Source organism: Microcaecilia unicolor, chromosome 3, assembly GCF_901765095.1.
Source record: "Microcaecilia unicolor chromosome 3, aMicUni1.1, whole genome shotgun sequence".
NCBI lineage: Eukaryota > Metazoa > Chordata > Amphibia > Gymnophiona > Siphonopidae > Microcaecilia > Microcaecilia unicolor.
This window is the reverse complement of record NC_044033.1, coordinates 12,700,604-12,722,978: the sequence shown is the minus strand read 5'-3', so window position 1 is coordinate 12,722,978 and position 22,375 is coordinate 12,700,604. Positions and strand designations below refer to the sequence as shown.

Genomic DNA, 22,375 nt, shown 5'->3' with positions numbered 1-22,375 from the left:
AAGTAATTCCTCTTTGGGTGTTTGTGTCTGTACATACCTGGGTCTGCTGACAGGGTGGTTAAGCCCTGGGCATGGGTGCCAAGGGACGGGTGATCTCCTGTGTCATAAGAAAGCTATCTGCTTCGAGGGACTAGACAACAACACCATTTCAATGGGCATCGACTCTGACAACTTGCGGGACACTAGCACGGATGAATGTGTGATAGGCAAGGAATGGGCCTCCAGAATGGGATGGAGCTTCACTGGGTCCAACACTAAAGTTCTCAATCCCTCAGCACTGCATCGAGCCAGGAGGCACCCCATCTGCTCCTGGAGAATTGCCTAGATCTGCTCCTCGCAGGCACCTATCGGCAAACGCTGGGGCTCAGCCATGGTGGTCATGTCCCTCAAAGTCTTTAGGGCCTCGGCCTGGCGTGATGGAGGCTCTTGCATCTATTCTGAGTCCGTGGAGTTTGAGCGACCCTCAGGGTGCAGATGCTTCTCAGGTATCAAACATGTCTATGCTCTACCTTGAAGGAATCCCCCCCCCCCCCCGTTTTCTTTGTGACCAGGAAGTATTTGGAATAAAATTTCTTCCCTTTTTCCTCTGGTGAAACAGGTTCAACCAATTTAGCCTGTAAAAAGGAGAGTTCCTTCATAAGCAATTTCTGGTGCTGAGAGATTAACAGTGAGCAATTTGGTGGTACAGTTTCTCATTGCAGGATGTGTAGCCTGTCTGGACTATTTTGAGACCCAAGTGGTCTGAGGTTACAGGGGGCCACCTTGCACTGAAAAACTTCAGCCTCCCCTCCTTAGACAATGAGCAGCCCTCAGGGTGTGGGCACTTCTCAGGTTCAAAGATGTTTATGCTCCTCCTCAAAGGGGACCAATGTAGATGATTCTTGGCTTCTGCCCGATGCATGGCATCAGGGTTCCACAGCATCAGACGACCCCTATCTTGACAAAACATTTTCCTGACTAGAAAGCTCGAGACCTAAGAGTGTCTAGTGAGCTGCAAAAAGAAAAAAAAAAACAAAAACATACAAAAAAACCCAAAACAAAAAAAAATTATAAAGTGCCAAAAAACCTAAATGGGAAACTAAAAGGAATAGGTGGCATTGATCCCACATGAACACTTACGGCGGAGGTGGTCCCTCTTCACAAAAGTGGGGATAGGGAAGAAGCTGGAAACTACAGGCCGGTAAGCCTCACTTCGGTTATTGGAAAAATAATGGAAGCCATGCTGAAGGAAAGGATAATGAATTTCCTGGAAGCCAATAAGTTGCAAGATCCGATACAACATGGTTTCACCAAAGGGAAATCGTGCCAAACGAATCTCATTGAATTATTTGACTGGGTGACCGGAGAATTAAATCAAGGACGTGCTATGGACGTCATCTACTTAGATTTCAGCAAGGCTTTCGACACGGTTCCCCACAGGAGGCTCTTAAATAAACTAGACGGCCTGAAAATAGGACCCGAAGTGGTGAACTGGATTAGGAACTGGTTGACGGACAGACGTCAGAGGGTGGTGGTGAATGGAGTTCGCTCGGAGGAAGGAAAGGTGAGTAGTGGAGTGCCTCAGGGATCGGTGCTGGGGCCGATTCTGTTCAATATATTTGTGAGTGACATTGCCGAAGGGTTACAAGGTAAAGTTTGCCTTTTTGCGGATGACACCAAGATTTCCAACAGAGTGGACACCCCAGAGGGTGTGGAAAACATGAAAAAAGATCTGAAGAAGCTAGAAGAATGGTCTAACGTTTGGCAATTAAAATTCAATGCGAAGAAATGCAAAGTGATGCACTAGGGAGTAGAAATCCAAGGGAGACGTATGTGTTAGGCGGGGAGAGTCTGATAGGCACGGACGGGGAGAGGGATCTTGGGGTGATAGTATCTGAGGACCTGAAGGCGACGAAACAGTGCGACAAGGCGGTGCGACAAGGCGGTGGCAGTAGCTAGAAGATTGCTAGGCTGTATAGAGAGAGGAGTTTCCAGCAGAAGAAAGGAGGTTTTAATGCCCCTGTATAAGACGTTGGTGAGGCCCCACCTGGAGTATTGTGTTCAGTTTTGGAGGCCGTATCTTTCGAAGGATGTTAAAAAAATGGAAGCGGTGCAAAGAAAAGCTACGAGGATGGTATGGGATTTACGTTCCAAGACGTATGAAGAGAGGCTTGCTGACCTGAACATGTACACCCTGGAGGAAAGGAGGAACAGGGGTGATATGATACAGACGTTCAAATATTTGAAAGGTATTAATCCGCAAACGAATCTTTTCCGGAGATGGGAAGGCGGTAGAACGAGAGGACATGAAATGAGATTGAAGGGGGGCAGACTCAGGAAAGATGTCAGGAAGTATTTCTTTACGGAGAGGGTGGTGAACGCTTGGAATGCCCTCCCGCGGGAGGTGGTGGAGATGAAAACGGTAACGGAGTTCAAACATGCGTGGGATATGCGTAGAGGAATCCTGTGCAGAAGGAATGGATCCTCAGAAGCTTAGCTGAAATTGGGTGGCGGAGCAGTTGGGGGGAAGAGGGGGTGGTGGTTGGGAGGCGAGGATAGGGGAGGGCAGACTTATACGGTCTGTAACAGAGCCGGTGATGGGAGGCGGGACTGGTGGTTGGGAGGCGGGAAATACTGCTGGGCAGACTTATATGGTCTGTGCCCTGAAAAGGACAGGTACAAATTCAAGGTAAGGTATACACATATGAGTTTGTCATGGGCAGACTGGATGGACCATGCAGGTCTTTTTCTGCCGTCATCTACTATGTTACTATGTTACTATGTTACACGTAGAAACAACTATGAGAGATAAAGAAAAATGGGCGAAATTATCAACCGTGAAAACAAGAAATAAGGGGAAATAAAAAGAAACGCAACTTCTCTGCTCCGTTGAAAAGATATGAATGGATTGGTCCCATACAAAGGCGGTAGGTAAGAAGGTGTGTGCATGTATGGTGTGTCACCCTCAAATACTTCTAAATGTTGCTGGAGAGTGGTTCTCACACAGGGCTCCACTGGATGACATCATCCATCAGTGAGGAGATATCATTCTGCTTGTCCTCTGAGGACCTTAATTACAAAATCTGTTGTATCACAAGTACTGTATACTAGGGCTGCACATTAATTGCAATTAATGCCATGATTAACACATTAATTATCAATGGTGATTAAAAAATGTAATAGCGATTAATAATTGCTGCCCACTTTCAACCTCCCTCCTAAGCTTCCCTCCCACTATGGATAGTCCGGTATCTCTCTCTCGCCTCCTATACCCACCCACGGATCTCTAAACCCCACCCCCACCCAGTGTATCTTTTCAAATCTGCAATAATCTTCAGTCCTGCAGCATGCCAGTGGCAGCACTACTCAAAGGCTGCCTGCGGCCTGCACTGGGCCTTTCCCTCTGATACATCCTGCCCCCTTCTGACACAACTTCCTATTTTCAGAAGGGGGTGGAACAAGTCAGAGGGAAAGGCCCGGTGCCGAAAGACTTTGAGTAAGGCTGCTGCTGACAAGCTGCAGGGCCGAAGACCTTCAAGGATTTGAAAAGGTACATGGGTTAAAGAGAAGGGTGCCACAGGTGAGTGAGGGGGCATAAGAGTGCCATGGGAGCTTTAGAGAGCCACAGGAGAGAAGAGAGCCACAGCAGGGAGGAGGGGCTAGAGAGAGCCACGGGGTGGGGGGAGGATGAGATGCTGGACTATCCATGGCAGGGGGAGGTGCAGGAGGGAGGCAGAGATGTCGGATCGGGGGAGGGGGAGAAAGGAAGGGGGGAACTGAAAGAGAACCGTAAGGCCAAAAGGGAAGGGAGAGATGGTGGACTGTGCAGGAGGAAGAGGAAATAGAGAAAGAAGGATGGAGGGAGGGCAGTGGAGGGAGAAGAGAGAGGGAAGGAAGGATGTTAAGCTCAGAGAAAGGGAGATAGGGGAGAGGGAAAGGTGTTGGGCTCAGAGGGAGGGAGGGAGGGGAGAGAGAGAGAAAGATAATGGTCCTGAGGTGGAGAATGTGGAGGGAAGGAAGGAAAAGAGAAGTGTTGGACAGGGGAGGGGGGTTGGGAGAGAGGGGAGAGAGAGAGATAATGGACATGCGAGAGAGGATGGAGGGAGGATGAGGTGAAGAGGGTGAAGGGAAGTGAAAGGTGTTAGACTTAGGGGTACTGAGCGAGAAGGAAGAGAGAGAGATAATAAGCCTGGGAGGGACTGGGAGAGAAGGAAGAAAGAGAGATAATGGACCTCAGGGAGAGAAGAATGGAGGGAGAGCAGTGGAGGGAGAAGAGAGAGATGGTGAGAGAGCAAGAGGGAGGGAAAGGGGAGAGAGAGAATGTATATGGGGTGGAGGGAAGGAAGAAAGAAAAAGAGAGAGATGTTGGACTGGGGGGCATTATTATTATTGTTACATTTGTACCCCGCGCTTTCCCACTCATGGCAGGCTCAATGCGGCTTACATGGGGCAATGGAGTGCCCAGAGTCACAAGGAGCTGCCTGTGCCGGGAATCGAACTCAGTTCCTCAGTTCCCCAGGACCAAAGTCCACCACCCTAACCATTGGGAGCGAGAGGAGAGAGAGATAATGGACATGAGGGAGAGAAGGCTAGAAGGGGAAGGATAGAAGGAGGGCAGTAGAGGGAGAAGGGAGAGAGAGAGTGTGAGGATGGGAGAGAGATAATGGACCTGGGATGGAGGGAAGGAAGAAAGAAAGAAAGAGAGAAAAAGAGAGAGATGTTAGACTGGGGGAGATTTGAAGAGAGAGATAATGGAAATGGAGGGCAGTGGAGGGAGAGGTTGAGCTCAGAGAGAGGGAGGTAGGGGGAGCGAGAGAGAGATAATGGACGGGGTTGAGAGGGTTGTGAGGTAGCTGAAGCCCCTGCCAGCCAAAGAAATCCGTTGCCTTCCTCCTCATACTGACTCAGGAATAAGGAAGTCAGTGGCGTGACTCCAGTCACCGACACTTGCAATCCTAAAGTCTGTACATGAACTAAGCATGCTCAGGGAGTGGCATCTAGAAGTACCCTGCTGACTTCCTCGCTCCTGAGGCAGTACAAGGAGGATGGGGGCCGCTTTGGAAGTGGATTTGTTCAACTGGTGGGGCTTCGACATCCCCACCAAGAAAACTATGATACCTAATGTAGGGGGAGGGGGAGGAAATATATGCCCTCCCAGTCCACCGTCTGCCCCCCCCCCCCCCCCCCCCAATGGACTGCTGGTTATGCCCTGCATTTACACGCAATTAAAACTTTTAGTTGAAATGCAGCTCTACTGTATACCATTGTTAATTACTGCCAACCAAATAATATTTGAATGGAAAAAAATAAAATAACCTAACAACTTTCTACAAATAAAGCTAAGTAATAAATACCTTTAATATTTTAGAATGGCTAGCATTCAAAACATTTATGACTGCTCTGCAGGTTGGTCCTTTGATCTGTTCAATGATAAAATTGAATTTAGCAGACATACATTTCCAGTATTCCAATTCGGTTAACGGACCTGAATCATCTGCTTCCTTTCTCATCTGCTCTCTTTCAATTAGAACCTAAAGTCAATGATAAAAACATATTAGAAAGAAAAGCATTTCCACAATGTAGACCTTATTCAAATTCGGCATCTATTTGATGGATAGATAGATATACAAGTCAATGTTCACACTGGCTGATTATGGCTGGCAGCAGGCTCCAAAATAAGAACATAAGCATAGTCATACAAGACAGACCATCAAGCCCTTTATTCTGTTTCCAAACAGTGGCCAATCCAGGTCACAAGTACCTGATAAGATCCCAGAACAGTACAGCAGATTTTATGCTGCTTATCCTAGAATACGCAGTGGATTTTTCCAAGTCCATCTTAATAATGCTTATGGCTTTTCTCTTAGGAAGCTAGCCAAACCTTTTTTTTTTAAACCCTGCTACGCTAATTCCTTTCACCACATTCTCTGGCAACAAATTCCAGAGTTTAATTACTCGTTGAGTGAAGAAATATTTTCTCCAATTCATTTTAAACTCACTACTTAGTAGCTTCTTTGCATGCCCCCTAGTCCTAGTATTTTTGGAAACTCCACTCAGTATTTTATAGACCTCTATCATATCTCCTCTCAGCTGTTTTTTTCTCCAAGCTGAAAAGCCCTAGCCGCTTTAGCCTTTCCTTATAAGGAAGTTGTCCCATGCCCTTTATAATTTTCGTTACCCTTCTCTGTACCTTTTCTAATTCCACTATAACTTTTTTCAGTTGTGGTGACCAGAACTGCACACAGTATATGAGGTGCAGTTGCACCATGGAGCGATACAAAGGCATTCTAACATTCTCAGTTTTGTTTTCCATTCCTTTCCTAATAATTCCTAACATTCTATTTGCTTTCTTAGCCAATTGCAAATAGGTAGGAAAATGTGGGATACAAATGTAACAAATAAAAAATATTTCTACTATTTTGGAGGCCTCATTAATAGAGGTGAATGATCGTGCTACCCCAATTGTTAACTTTGTTTTCAAACAAGATTTAAACTCAGTAATAAAATTATACTTTAGAAATGCTGGATCCACAATTAAAGATCCTCCAGCATATTGGCACTGGAGAAACCAGTTGCACCAGCTGGTATCTTGAAAGGCTGAAGAATCACGGCTCTCAAAGAACAAGAGAGTCACATTTTTGGCTGTCTGGGGTCCTTATCTGCGAAGTCTAAGCCATAGAGGTCGTAGTTTACTCTTAAATGCAGGGTGAACCCCACGGGCTGTTACTGAATAGATCTCCAGGTCTGGGGGGTGGAGGGAGGGGGTAGAGGAGGGGTTTGGGGGAGGGTGGGGGGAGGATAATTACATCCTGATGGGAGTAAATAAAAATACTGTAATAAAAAATTCAAAAATGATACATGTTCATTAACAAATGGTTGTATAGTTTGATCGAAGTTTGATGAATGTTATATGCAGTGTCTTATATGACAATGTTTCTGTTGCTGCAATATCAATAAAAACCGTTTAAACATAGAAACGCTGGATCCTTATTCTGTGGACAACATGTATGGATATATCCTCAAGTGACAAAATCAACACAGGAAGAGAAAACAATTTTTGGTTATGCTAGAAGAAACTAAGAGTTTGGGGGCCTCCCTTATATTAGTGTACGTAGTGAAATACCTAGGTCTGAAATATGTATTTTTTTCCTGAACAATTAAGATTTTTTCTGGACCGGAAGAAGATATCCAGTAGTAAAACATCATGATTAGCTTATTAATATTGTGGGAATTAGTCTTGGTTAAGCCTTTGCTTCTTTATTAAATGATTTTATATATTCTTCTTAACATTCACACCCTCCCTTTAAAGTTACCTTTAACAGTGCTCTAAGGAAGACTGCATTTCTTTTTCATCTTTGAAAGATTTATTGTTTTTAGTTAGTCTGTATTACTGGAACAAGTGGTTTTGAGGTGTGATTATATTTGAAAATTAAAAATAAATAAACAAACTACAAGCCTTCAGTGTGGCCGTACTGCTCATTTAAATAAGAGTAGTAAACTTGATGATTATACCTAAACATTTAACCTTCTTTAACTTTTGACTTTTTAGTTTAACTTGTGTGCAGGTATACTATTTTAGAATATACTATTTTAGAATATTAAAATAGACATGGAATATGAAGAAGAGCAAAGCATGCTCTATGTGATTATAGACTTTATTTACTACATATGGGTATTTACAAATTGGATATTACAAACTGCTTGCCTTCTTGTTTTATCAGACCTTAAAATACATAGGCATACATAAAATACAGACACATATTTACACCTTATTTGGAGGGGTAAATTTAAATGAGAAAATTTGTATGCTACACTGTAGGAGCCTATTTTATAAAAGCACTTGTAGAGATACCTATGTTGTCTTTATAAAATAATATCCCAAGATAACCAACAACATCCACAAAACATGATTGGTGCTTCTAGAGTTGTAAAAATATTGAAGACGTTTTAGACAGTAGTGTCTAACCATCAAATTTTCTCTGATTTTTCTCTTATAGACTCCAACAGCGAATAAAGTAGAATAATAGACTTGCTTATACCTAACGAGCAATGACGAGGTGGGGGCGTAAGACTTCCCAACTGAGAAGATCAGAGATACTGGTGAGCTGCACCGCTGAGGTCTGAGGAGAAGTCTACTATGAGGAAAGCATTCTTGTTGTGTCATGTCCCCTACCTCAATGCAAGCGGCGTCTTCGGACTGCACGGGGTCTCGTCGACACGCACACTTGACTGGCACAGCCCTAAGCCATGTGTGTGTAGTTCTTCTCTGGCTGCAGGCTCCTTGATTGCTTTGCTTCCATGCACCTGGGTCTGCTCTCTCTATGCCTGGCTTCCAGGCTCCTTGATTGCTTTGCTTCCATGCACCTCTGTCTGGTCTCTCTGCCTGGCTTCCCTTGCTTCTCTCCTACTGGTCTTCCGGTTCCTCCTTCCCCTGCTCTTGTCCTATGGCTGTGCTCCTTCTCCCTGCTGGTCCCTGCTGATGACAGACGCCAGCACTTTATCAGCTGAGCTCATCCTGGACTCCATGTTTCGGCTTCTACTTTGGTAGGTGTTACTTGATCAGTAGTGTGCTTCTTCTCTACTTTGTTCCTTGTTGCTGACTTTGCCTGTGCCTGGATTACTCTCTTGCCTGCCAACGGACTTTGCCTGTACCTGGATTACTGTCTTGCCTGCTGCCTGCCTACTGACTTTGCCTGTACCTGGATTACTCTCTTGCCTGTTTGCCTATTGACATTGACTATACCTGGATTACTCCCCTGCCTGCTGCCTGCCTGCTGCCATTGCCTGTTCCTGGATCACACTCTTGCCTGCTGCCTGCCTATTGACTTTGCCTGTACCTGGATCACTCTCTTGCCTGCTGCCTGTCTGGCCATTACATTCACCACCACGCTTCCTGCTCCATCTCATAAGTCCTGCAGGCCGCCCGCACCTAGGGGCTCAACCTCTGGGGAACGGCGGTCAGCGCAGGTGAAACCCGGGGTTGTCCGGCCGCCAGGCAGAACCTGCTCTGAATACCGGGCTCAGCAGCGCTCTACTTGGTACAAGAACTCACAAGTCTGACAGTAAGCTGAAGCCATGAGTTCGCCGGACAAATCTGAGTTGGCCCAGGTTCTTCAGCAGCAACAGGCCTAGCTAAACCGTCTGTCCGGAGTTCTACAGGATGTGTGTTCCCAGATGTCAACCCTTCCATCCCGACAGCCTCCTGCTGCATCGTCCGGATCCGTGTTACCTACTCTAGGGTTGCGGCTTTCTGAGCCTCCCCAGTTCGACGGCACCCCTTCTGCTTGCCGAGGGTTCCTCAACCAATGTCTTATGCTGTTTGAAATGCAACCAGCAGCTTTTTCTATGGATAGACTCAAGATAACCTATATCATCTCTCTACTCTACGGATCCGCCTTGGCTTGGGCCTCTCCTCTCTGGGAGCAACGGGACCCTTTACTCACTGATCTTGGAGAATTTCTTTGCCGCTTCCTGTTAGTTTTCGATGTGCCGGGACGGCCCTCCGCAGCAGCAGCAGAACTTCTATGAATTCAACAAAGCAATTGTTCTGTTGGTGCTTATGCCGTTCACTTTCGAATCCTAGCTTCAGAGGTAAGATGGAACCAAGAGGCCCTTATGGCCATTTTCTGGCAAGGACTCAACGACCGGATTAAAGATGAACTGGCTGGCCGGGAACTTCCGAATGCTTTGGATGCTCTGATCACTCTCTGCGTCCGTATCGATGTACAGTTTCAAGAAAGGTCACTGGAACGCTCTACTCAGCGCCGCTCTCAGAGACCATCTCCTCGGACGCCGCACCCATCTTCTCCCAACGGTGCGGCGAGCTCTACTTCTGGAGTCCCTGAAGAGCCAATGGTAATCAGACGGCATCGCCTCTCTGAGGAGAGGGCTCACCGTCAGGACAATCGACTTTGCCTCTACTGTGGGCAGGCTGCCCACTTCCTAAGACATTGTCTGAATAAACTGGGCCCTGGGTTGTTTTTCACCTCTTCCGGATAATCTTGTCTCCGTCCCTATTTCCCTGCGCTGGAAGGAACTCTATTCCTTAAAGCGTATTAACACTGTGGCTTTGATTGATTATGGGGCTGTAGGCAATTTTATTGACGCCAGTCGCCTATTCCAGCTAGGAACTCCCTCGATTGCCTGTAAACCAACATTACAACGTTGGTTTGGCTTGGCTGTTCAACCAAGCCTTTAATGGAAGAAGTAACTAACATGTTACGTCTCACTCACACACACAAGGATTGACTCGGGCTGCACATACTGCAGCGGGACATGTTTATCCACTCCTACCCTAGCTGAGATAATATTTAACCATCTCTCTGATCTCACGTGCAACTTTCTTCAAATCAATCATCTTACTTTCTAATTCTTCCTACTTTCTTACTCATCTATATGTTACAATTTTGTCTTACCCTTCACTACCAATTATAATGTTCTAGTATTTATTGTGTTGTCATTGCAAGTAGTATACCATGCCATACTTTGCATTGTTGTTCGAATATTTTTACTGTTCTAATTGCCTATTGCTCTTGTTTGATCTATTCTTACTGTACACCGCCTTGAGTGAATTCCTACAAAAAGGCGGTAAATAAATCCTAATAAATAAAAATATAAGTGACCTCCATTCAGGGACTAACTCTATTACCCATGTCACTCTGCCGTTGCAGATGCATGTTGGGATTTTACATAAGGAAGAAATTCAGCTTCTGGTTCTTCCCCAGGCCATCCATCCTGTTATTTTGGGCCTGTCCTGGTTACGGCAACACTCACCTAATATCAGCTGGACCACTAATGATATCGGCAGTTGGGGTTCCCAATGTTTTTCTACCTGTCTCATGCAAGTGGTTCCTTCTCCGAGGACTATTACTACCTCCCCAGGGCTCTTGCTCCCCTGTGATGCTTCCCTTCCTGTGGAATATCATGATTTCCAAGATGTCTTTGATGGTCAGGAGGCTGATTCCCTTCCTCTGCATCGTCCGTTTGACTGCCCCATTGAATTGCTTCCTGGCAAGACTCCTCCTTGGGGCCAGCTGAATACCCTCTCCCGGGAGGAATCTACTGCCATGCGGGAGTATATTCACGAAAACCTCCAAAAGGGCTTCATCAGACCCTCCTCATCTCCAGCGGAAGCATGTTTCTTTTTGAGACCAAGAAAAACGGATCTCTGAAACCCTGTATCGACTACCGGGGTCTTAATGAAATAACCATTAAGAATCGGTACCCACTTCCCCTTATTCCGGAGTTTTTTGACCGTCTGCAGGGAGCGTCTATCTTTACCAAGCTGGATTCCGAGGTGCCTACAATCTGGTCTGAATCCGCCACGGGGACGAATGGAAGACCGCTTTTAATACTCATGAAGGACATTTCGAATATCTAGTTATGCCGTTCAGCCTTTGCGATGCTCCAGCGGTTTTTCAGGAATTCATAAACTTCATTTTTCAAGATCTTCTGTACTCCTCAGTAATAGTTTACCTGGATGATATTCTGGGTTTTTTTTGTTTCTGTTCAGGACCACCCTCGTCATATACGCACAGTTCTCCAGCGTCTCCAGGACTACCGTCTCTTTGCCGAACTAACCCTGTAAATGGCACCCAGTGATGAAGAAGATCATTGTTCCTGACTCCGAGCCTGATCCTGAATTCGAGGGAGATGAAGTTCTGGACTCCAAACATCAAAGGGGACAGCTGTTCTATTTGCTATCCTGGAAGCACTTTGGTCCATAGGATAATTCCTGGGAGCCCGCTGTCAACCCTGGGACCACCCTCGTCATGTACACACGGTTCTCCAGCACCTCCAGGACTACTGTCTCTTCGCCGAACTAGAGAGGTGTTCTTTCATCAACAGTCTTATTTCATTTTTCGGATATATCGTCTCTTCAGAGGGCCTCCAAATGGACCCCACCAAACTCTGAGCTATACAGGACTGGCCCATGCCCCAGGGTCTCCGGGCCTTGCAACGTTTTTTGGGGTTTGCTAACTACTATCACCAATGCATCCACCAATACTTCCTCATCACTGCCCCTCTTACCGCACTGACCAGGAAGGGTGCTGATGTGAAGAACTGGACACCGGAGGCCCAAAAGGCCTTTGCCACCTTAAAGCAAGCTTTTCTGTCTGCTCCCATTCTTCGGAGTCCGGATATCAAAAGACCATTCATCTTAGAAGTGGATGCCTCATCTCTGGGGGCAGGGGCCATTCTATCTCAAGCCTCAGACTCTGGCAAGCGTCACCTGTTTCTTTTTTTCCAAAAAAGTTTCTTCAGCAGAGCATAACTACACTATTGGGGACCTGGAATTGTTAGCCCTTAAATTGGCTCTCCAAGAATGGCAATATCTCCTAGAAGGGGCTTTACATCCCATCACAGTGATCACCGACCACAAGAATCTTCTATACCTTCAGGATGCTAAGAGACTAAACCCACGACAGGCACGTTGGTCTCTTTTCTTTGCCCACTTTAACTTCCGCCTGGTATTCCGACCTGCTGAAAAGAATATTCAAGCTGATGCCCTATCCAGGGCCTTCAACCCTTCCGAAGAACCCGAGGAGTCCTACCCCATGCTTAATCCTGCCTGTGTCACCTCCACTACCGTGGTCACTCCCACAAACACGAAGACGTCTGTACCACCCCAGTCTAGGAAAAAGGTTCCCAAATGGGGACACTCCTCCACGTTTTCCGGTCACTCCAGATTTCGCAAGACCTTTCACTTGATCTCTCAATACTATTGGTGGCCACACATGGCGCAGGATGTCTTACAATTTGTTTCCACCTGTCCCACCTGCGCCCTAAACAAATCCTCTCCTGGCAAGCCTTGGGGATTTTTACAGCCACTGCCAGCTCCACAGCTGCCTTGGCAGGAAGTATCTATGGATTTTGTTACAGATTTACCACCTTCCCAAGGCCACACGGTCACTTGAGTCGTGGTGGACCGATTTTCTTGAATGGCTCATTTTATTCCTGAGATCTCTCTCTTCGGCCGCCACTCTTGCCAAGGCTTTCATCCAGCATATTTTCCATTTACATGGCCTCCCTCTCTGAATCGTAAGTGATTGGGGATCGCAATTCACTTCTAGGTTCTGGAGAGCTCTGTGTTCTACTGTTGGCCTCACCACCCATTTCTCATCCGCATACCGCCCAGACCAATAGACTGGTGGAACGGGTCAATCAAACTCTCAAGACCTTCCTGCGAATGTACACTAATAACCGACAGGATGACTGATCTACATTACTCCCCTGGGCCGAATTCCCCTATAACAACGGCTTCCACACTGCCTCTCATACGACACCATTTTTTACGGTGTATGGGCGCCACCCACGACTACCACATCCGATCCCTCAGACCCAAGCCTTGCCTCTGCTCCAGCAGACCCTCACCGATATCCGGGACATTTGGAACAGGGTCCAACAACATCTTCAGCGAGCCGCTGCTAGATACAAGCTTTTCGTAGATCGCAAAAGGCTGACTGCTCCGATTTTTCAACCAGGACAAAAGGTTTGTCTCAGTACCAAATACTCGAGGCTCCTTTTACCCTCCTTCAAGTTTGCTCCCCGATACATTGGACCCTTTTCAGTATGATATCGGGTAGGAGCGGTCACATATTGTCTCCAGTTACCAGCTAACCACCAGGTCCACAATGCCTTTCATATGTCCCTGCTAAAGCCATTCTTAACCTGTAAATGGTACCCAGTGACGAAGAAGATCATTGTTCCTGACTCCGAGCCTGATCCTGAATTCAAGGTAGATGAAGTTCTGGACTCCAAACATCAAAGGGGACAGCTGTTCTATTTGTTATCCTGGAAGCACTTTGGTCCCGAGGATAATTCCTGGGAGCCCGCTGTCAATGTCCATGCACCTGAATTGATCCGAGAGTTCCATACATGCTACCCATCCAAAACCGGATCTAGACAGAGGGGGGTCCTTAAGGAGGGGGTACTGTCATGTCCCCTACCTCAACGCAAGCGGTGTCCTCGAGCTGCATGGGGTCCCATCGACATGCATACTTGACTGGCACAGCCCTGAGCCATGTGTGTGTAGTTCTTCTCTGGCTGCAGGCTCCTTGATTGCTTTGCTTCCATGCACCTGTGTCTGCTCTCTCTCTGCCTGGCTTCCAGGCTCCTTGATTGCTTTGCTTCCACACACCTGTGTCTGCACTCTGCCTGGTTTCCCTTGCTTCTCTCCTATTGGTCTTTCGGTTCCTCCTTCCCCTGCTCTTGTCCTATGGCTGTGCTCCTTCTCCCTGCTGGTCCCTGCTGATGTCAGACGCCAGCACTTTATCAGCTGAGCTCTTCCTGGTCTCCATGCTTCGGCTTCTACTTTGGTAGGTGTTACTTGATCAGTAGTGTGCTTCTTCTCTACTTTGTCCCTCGTTGCTGACTTTGCCTGTGCCTGGATTACTCTCTTGCCTGCCTACTGACTTTGCCTGTACCTGGATTACTCTCTTGACTTGCTGCCTGCCTACAGACTTTGCCTGTGCCTGGATTACTGTCAGGTTCTCAGGTTCAGAGCCCGCGGGGCCGGGCTCTGGAGCAAACGTGAGCCCTTGGGCTGCTGACGAGGAGCGACAGCAGCAGGCAAAACCCACCAACACTGGGCAAGCACACAAGCAGGGATGCAGGCACTGCCCAGCGAACCGGAACACATGGACTGGAATCCCCCGAACTGGAGGACACAGGACTGGAACACTGGACTGCAATTCCCCGGACTGGAGGACACAGGACTGGAACACACACCGGACCGGAACACACTGGACTGGAGCACACTGGACTGGTCCATACAGCTTCACCTGCGCTTGGCCACTACCCCCCCAAGGGTTGAGCACTTGGGTTCGAGTGGCCGGCAGGACTTACCGGATACCGGATGACACAGGGAACAGGACTGGAAACAGAAGTACTCTAAACCTAAACTGATCTAAGTGCTCCCAAGCCCTAACCCATCAGGAGTGTTCCTAATAGAAAACTGACAAAAGGACTTCCTAAGCCCTATACTAAACAGGAGCTCCTTAGCCCTGCTCAACAAAGGGACTTCCTAAGCCCTAAACTAACAGAGCAGGGAATTAAACACAAAGCTAACACAGGTGCTACTAAGCACCAAGCTACAAGCAGAGCTCTACACTAACAAGCTAAACACAAAACTAACAAGCTACCTAAGCACTGCTCTAGCAAGCTAGACACAAAACTAACAAGGAGTTTCCTAAGCTCTACCCTAGCAAGCGAGACACAAAACTAACAAGGTGCTTCCTAAGCACTAATCTGGCAAGCTAGACACCAAACTAACAAGGTGCTTCCTACAGCACCAAAACCCAAACAGCAAAGACTGCAATGCTCCCAATAGCACAAACACCAAGAGTACTTCTAACAGCAAGATCTGTAGTGTTCCTAACAATACCAAACCCTGAAGTACTTCTAACAGTAACAGAGCTTCCAAAGCCCTACACACAGCAATGCTTCCAAAACCAAGAGGGAAAAGCAGGGGAACCATAAGGGAAAAGCAGGAAAGCTAAACACACAAACACCAGTGCACACTGCACTAACACTAACCCGGACCTTAGCAAAAGCAAGCAGGGAAACTAGACACAAAGTCAGAAGTGCACACTGCACCACCCTACCTAAAGCAAACACCACCATTGCAAAGGCCCTGAAGGAAAGAACACCACTTCCTTATCAAGGCCCTCCCTGATGATGTCACACTCCTTAGCCCCAGGCAACAGCACACTGACCCAGACAGCACACTGAAACCCATAGAGGCCCAACCCACACCAATGCAACACCGTGAAGCACTTGAAGCCAGTACACCCAAAGAGAGTTAGAGCTAACTCCATCCACACACACAGCTGTAGTAAAGTGAAACAATTAGCCCCATGCTGCTGGAAGCTGCCAGCACAGAGAGAGAGAGCCAACTGCTCAGAAAGGACAGACAAAAGAAACAGAAGCCAGCAAGCTGACCACCAGGAAAGAGGTAAGTTTGAGAGGGGTTCTGACCCCAATCATAACAACAGGCTCCATAATTTGAGAAGAGAAGCTTTGAATTTAGGCTACTTGACTAAAAAGGAGAGCCAATTCTTATGTTTGGACCATCCGGTGATACCGATTCTATATACGGTTCCGAAAATACATAAGGATTTGGAAGCTCCTCCCAGTTAGGGTTACCATATGGCTCCAGAAAAAGGAGGACGGATTGAGCCAGCCGGGTTTTACTTCCATTGCTTTCCAAAGCAATGGAAGTAAAACCCAGCTGGCTCAATTACTTCCATTGAAAGCAATGGAAGTAAAACCCGGCTGGCTCAATCCGTCCTCCTTTTTCTGGAGCCATATGGTAACCCTACTCCCGGTAGGCCTATTGTATCATCTAGAAATTCTCTATTGGAAAGGACTTGTAAATTGGTGCTAGCGGCGGCTTGGAAGCAACAAACTTTGCCGGGACTACGAGTGATCCTACGAAAACTGGACTATATCCAGCTGATGTCTAAGCTAACAGCAATGCGACAAGGTCGCCTAATAGTGTATCATCATGTTTAGGATCCATATACTGAGTGGTTGGCGCAGCCTGACCCTACCTTGCCAGTTGTTTAGGGGGGAGGGTGGGGGGAAGGGGAAGGGGGACATACAAAGGGGTTAAAGAGTAGCAACAAACAAAGAGTTTGATATTTGCAGTTGGAAGTATTTGTATTGTGTGTTTGCTTTCATTGTTGTATGCTATGTTAATACTCAATAAATATAAATAAACCTGAAAAAAAAAGGAAAGGACTTGTAAATATACAGACTGTTTTCTACGTCCATTAGCACAGGCAGTTCCAGCATATATTAAAGATACTTCGCACTTCCTTCAAATTTTGGGGAATCAACATTACAATGAACAACTGTTATTGGTCACTCTTGATGTCCATTCTCTTTATACCTCTATTCCCCAGGAGGAAGCTTTGGAGGCTGTGGAAAAAGCTCTCAATTCTCATACACGTCCTCATACAGTGCCTACAGAGTTTCTTCTGAACTTGGTTGGTTTAGCTTTACATCATAATCATTTTATTTTTGATGATGAAATGTATCTACAAATTTCGGGCATTGCTATGGGTGCTGCTTTTGCCCCTTCTATAGTGAACATCTTTATGGGGCAATTTGAAGAAAAATACATCTATAATTCCCAGGGCTTCTCTCAAGTTTCTTATTGGGGTCGTTATATTGATGACGTGTTCCTGCTGTGGCAGGGCACAATAAATGATCTGTTGGATTTTGTGCAGTATTTGAACTCGTGCCACAATTCTATCAAGTTTGACTGTAGTTTTCATCAGGAATACATCCATTTTTTAGATGTGCTAGTGAAGAAAGAACAAGGATCCTTTAGCACAAATGTTTTTGTGAAATCTACCGATAGAAACTCGTTATTGAGATTTGATAGTATGCACCCCTATCATCTTAAACGGAGTTTGCCCTATTCCCAATTCCTCCGATATAGGAGGATTTGTGACACTACTCAACAATATAAGTTATCTGCAACTATCTTGAAAGAAAAATTTAAAGAAAGAGGGTATCCGGATAGGTTGGTGAAACAATCTTATAAAAGGGCTTTGTCTCAACATCGAGATGTTTTATTACAAACTCATCAATCTAATTATACAGAAAATAAAGACAAGGTTACTCCATGTATTTTGAAATTTTCTGACAGATCTCCACAAATTACTGCCATTCTTTAAAAACATTGGAATATCATGCTTACTCAACAGACTTTTCGTGATCATCATCTTATGGTTTCTTTTTCACAAAACCAAAATCTACAAGATCAACTGAGTTATGCCGATGTATGGACGATGGGTCATCCAAATGTGGGGCGTCATTCAAAATGTGGACATTGCTCTATATGCCCAGTAACAATGGAGGGCGAGCAGTTTGAATCGTCTACAGGTAAAAAATTTAAACTGAATTATAATACTACATGCGAATCCAATAATGTTGTTTACATATTTCTTTGCCCTTGCAACATGCTTTATGAAGGTCACACCACACGACAGTTTAAAACTCAGGCTATCGAACATCGACACTGTGTGTCCAACTGTAAAATGGAAGCACCAATGGTTAGGCATTGCATGCAAGCTAACCATCAGTTTGATCAATTGCAATGTATGATTATAGACTGTATCAAATTGGGTAAGAGAGGGGGGGGATTTAAAAAAAATTCTGTGGAGAAGGGAACAACACTGGATCTACAAGCTAGATACAGTTGAACCTATTGGCCTCAATAAAGGCATTGAGTGGAACGCTTATTATTAAAGGTACGCTTTTCCCCCATAGGCCAGCGTCATTTTACAAGATGCAGATTTGGAGCCTTTTCATTGGATAAGGGTCTTGACGCTGGGGATTCTTATAGTTAGCGTGGTTGACTCCCTCTGCACCATCTTTGGATCATTAATGACCGGGACTTTGGTATTCAAGTCTGTTAGAGTCTTTGAGTTTATGATGTGCAGTGCTCTTCCTGACGCAGCTTTTTTGAAGGCGAAACAAGGCGCACTTGTTGAAGAGTTGATGTACTCTGCTTGAATGTTGGGGTGAAAGACGGCTACTTCTCCCCTTGGATACTATTAGGAGCCCCCGTTGGGATCTGGACTGAGCTAAGTACCCAAATACCCAAGTTGTTAAAAAATTTTGTTTTTCTTGGGGGGTTTAAGAGATCTAGAAGATGGATGTTGTTCTCCTGGGGGGCTTTTAGTTCAGAAAGGTGGTGAATAATTGATACAATTGTCTTAGGACAGGTTTGTTTAGTTTGGTGATTGGCGTACTCCACATTAGGCGTTAGTAAGGAACAAGAGGAAGTTTTTTTAAGTCGCTCATTTTTCTCACTTAGAGTGAGTTTTTTTGAGCGATTGGTTTTCCTCCTCTTTTGTCCCTTACGGAACCTATGATAGCAAAACGGACCTCTATGTTGGTAGTGCTAGTTCTGTACTGAAATTTTCGCTACCGGGGGATTTGAGGTTCCATTTGTTTAATTATTTAATTGTCATTATAAGGTGGAAAGCGCCCGCAAACTAATTGTGCAAACAATCTGGCATTTAGTAACTCACAATAATACCAATTAGAATTCCTCCTATGTGATATATATAACTATCCTTTGTGGGAGGACAATGTGAACTATACAACTGTGCTTAAGTGGACACAGAAACAGAATACACACAGGAACAGCGACGGCGACATTGGTTGCTCATTGCCATGTGTCTCATTCAGAAGAGGATTTCACTTGGAAATCTTACTATGTTTATTTGTTGAAAAGTTGTTGGCAATGGAAGAGTAACTGAATCACAGTTGAAAAGATTTGAAAGGCAGTTCTTAATTAAGATTAAGTCTCATGCTAATTAAAATATTTTTTATATTTATAGGTGTATCCCAACCTGCTCAAAATGCAATCGTGTTAGTGACATAACTGTATAAGACTACTTCAATTTAAAGTGACTGTCAGAGATTATTTTATTCTGAAGCTAAATATTGATCTTTTAAGATTTTTTGATTCATGGGATTTTTGAGCACTTAGAGGCCCTTCTACTAAAGCATACCATGTGCTAAATGCGAGGAAGCCAATAGGTATAAAATAAGCTTCTTAGCATTCAGTGCATGCTAATTCAATTAGCACACGCTAACCTTTAGTAAAAGGCCCCTTAATGTTTTTTGTATTTAAGGGTTCTTTTACTAGGATGCGCTAACAAATTGAGCACGCATTAATGATTAGCACACGGTAAATGATAAGATGCCCATAGGCATATAATAGGCTTCTTATTATTTAGTGCACGATAATCCTTAGTGCATGCTAAATCCATTAGTGCACCTTAGTAAAAGGACCCCTTAATTACTGAATGAATAACAAAAAACTGAAGGAAGAAGAGCACCTTTATAACGGTGGACCTATGATTATAAACTAAACTGGATGATTGAGTTGTTTGATCTCCAATAATTTGTTATATGATGGTACATCGTAATTCTTTTTGAGAACCTTACAATACACAATTTGAGTGAGATGGAGTCCGCTGTTTTGGGAACTGGCTGCAGAGAGAGAAGGGTCACCCAATTCTTCATCTGCACCTGCCGAAGCATGGTATGCATAAGCACTGCCACAACCTTCTTAGGGAGATCTGTGTAGTCAAGGGCATTGAAAATAGCAGCCCTGGGCTTGTCCTCAACATCCAAATGAAATGGGAATAGTCATAGCCATTTCCCTAAAAAAAAAAAAAAAAAAAAAACAAGGAGAGTTCCTCTGGTGGGGATTTTCTCCTCTCCTGAGGTGGGGAGGGGTCTGAAGACAGACAAAGAATCCCTCCTACAAGACTTCCTCTGCTTCTACCTCAGACACCCAGAAATGATTGGAGTCAGCATAGTCCTGCTCTTGAATAGACTAACTGTGTCTACTTGAGGCAACTAGACTGGCATGTAGGCTCAGGACACAAGCACCAAGAGACTGGTTCTGACCTAGACACTGGGGAAAGGGCTTCCTCCCTTAATGGGCTAGAGAGGAATACTGCCAAAGCCAACGCCGACCCCCTCCTAAGCGCTGGTGTCAACATATGGGCAACAGACAAGGCATGGGCCTCCAGCGGAGCCATGACCAGCACTGATGCTCTCAGAGCCTTGGCATCACACCGAGCCAAGATCCACTCCAACTCTTCCATTAGCATGACCCAGAAATATTCCTCGGAGGCAGACATCGGTAAAGGCAGGGTCGGTATCCTTTCGGGAACAGCCTGTGACGATGCCGGAGTCAAATTGGAAAACTGGTCCCAGCAGTCAGGAGACTAGTAATCAGTACCAACTCCACACAGGGTGAGTGAATAGCCCTCACGCACCAATACATTTTGGATATCAGAGGTGCCAATGACCTGGGGCTCCTGGCACCGTGCTTAAAAGAGGACCAATGCCGATATTTCTTTGCCTTCGCTTGATGCACAACATCAGGATCCCTCAGTGCTGACAAGGACAATGTCAAAACCAGGTGTGTCCTCAGTGTTAGGTCCAATACAGACTGGTTTGATAAGGCCCTACCAGTGCCAGATGTCAAGGCAGCAGGAGGCCTCCTCGATGCCAGTGCAACCCCAGTGTCCAATGCAGCTCCTCCAGACATGTGGACCGATGCCTTTGATGCCAATCGATTGTGCTTAGAAGCGCCAAAATTTTCTTGTGCAGGACCTCTCTGCTTTTTTGAGTTTGTTTCTGCATTTTTAAACAGAGAACACAATTAGAGGCCTCATGACCAGGGCCCTAGGCTTGACAAGACACCAGTTTTGAGGGTCAGTCCCAGAAATAACTGTTGCACCTAGAGCACAACTTGAAACCACTAGGAGATTTCTGTGACACTGAGGGGAAAATAGGTAATGCGAAATCAAATGGCTCAATTCTGAGAGATGAAACAATCCTCTCACTAAAAATAGAGAAGGTTCACAACCAGGCATCAGGAGCCGCAAAAAAGAAGAATACTTACTGAAACAAACTCTTAAAAAGTAAGGGGCAAGGGAAGAACAGAAAAGGAAAGAAATATAAGAAAATTATGTACCAAGAGGGAACGCACTCTGAAAAATAGAAGTAAAATTTGAAGAACAGAGGAGAGCTCACGAAATACAACCTCTCTGCTCTGCACAAAAATGACTGCTGGTACTGCGCGCTCATGTCAGGTGGGAAGGCACTTGTGCATGCGTGGTACAATGCTACCAATGTTAGAACGCTGGGTAGCATCCGCACTGGACTCCATCAGATGATGTCACCCATATGTGAGAAAAGTCCCGCTTGTCCTTGATGAAATTCTGATTCCAGAAGGATTCCACTTGGGAATACTACTATCTATTGAGACAGAGATCCCTTTCCCCTGGAATGGTGGTCTCTATGAAAACCATTGGAACTTAGTCCCCCACCTCTTCAGGCACATTATTTATTTATTTATTTGTTTGTTTGTTTGATTAGGCATTTATATCCCACACTTTCCCGCCCATAGGCAGGCTCAATGTGGCTTACATTAGTTCAAAAAGGCTAACAGCAGTATAAAAGGACACTTCAATCTAGTAATAGACAGACACAGTAAGGGCGAGGTAATTAGTGGGGAGGGACAGAGGGAGAGAAGTGAGAGAAGAGGTAAGGAATGCAGTATGGTCGCACAACATAATGGGTCAGAAATAATAGAATACAGGCCTGCTTGCGAAGAAGCTCACTGCATTTAAATCAGTGCCTGAATGGCTTGATAAAAAGGGAAGGCCTTGAAAGTTCTCAGATCTTCTCCATGGTGGGTTCCCTCATCGACATAGTGCCCAGGGAGAAAAGATCGCCATGCTCATGAACCCCAGAGCATAGGAATTAACTGACCATAAGAGTTAGACTAGTGAAGGGTCAGACGTTATGGACACCAGGTGCACATACTCCACTGGTAGGAATCTAACTC

The 22,375-nt window shown here is 45.5% G+C and overlaps 1 protein-coding gene across 1 annotated transcript in view; it reads right to left on the bottom strand.

Moving 5' to 3' along the window:
* The window catches only part of DNAH8 (dynein axonemal heavy chain 8), a 1,267,128-nt gene that overhangs the window by 1,110,145 nt on the left and 134,608 nt on the right, over window positions 1-22,375 (bottom strand). The window contains 1 exon segment of the mRNA XM_030199255.1: window positions 5,334-5,510. Coding sequence (XP_030055115.1) covers window positions 5,334-5,510 — 177 coding nt within the window.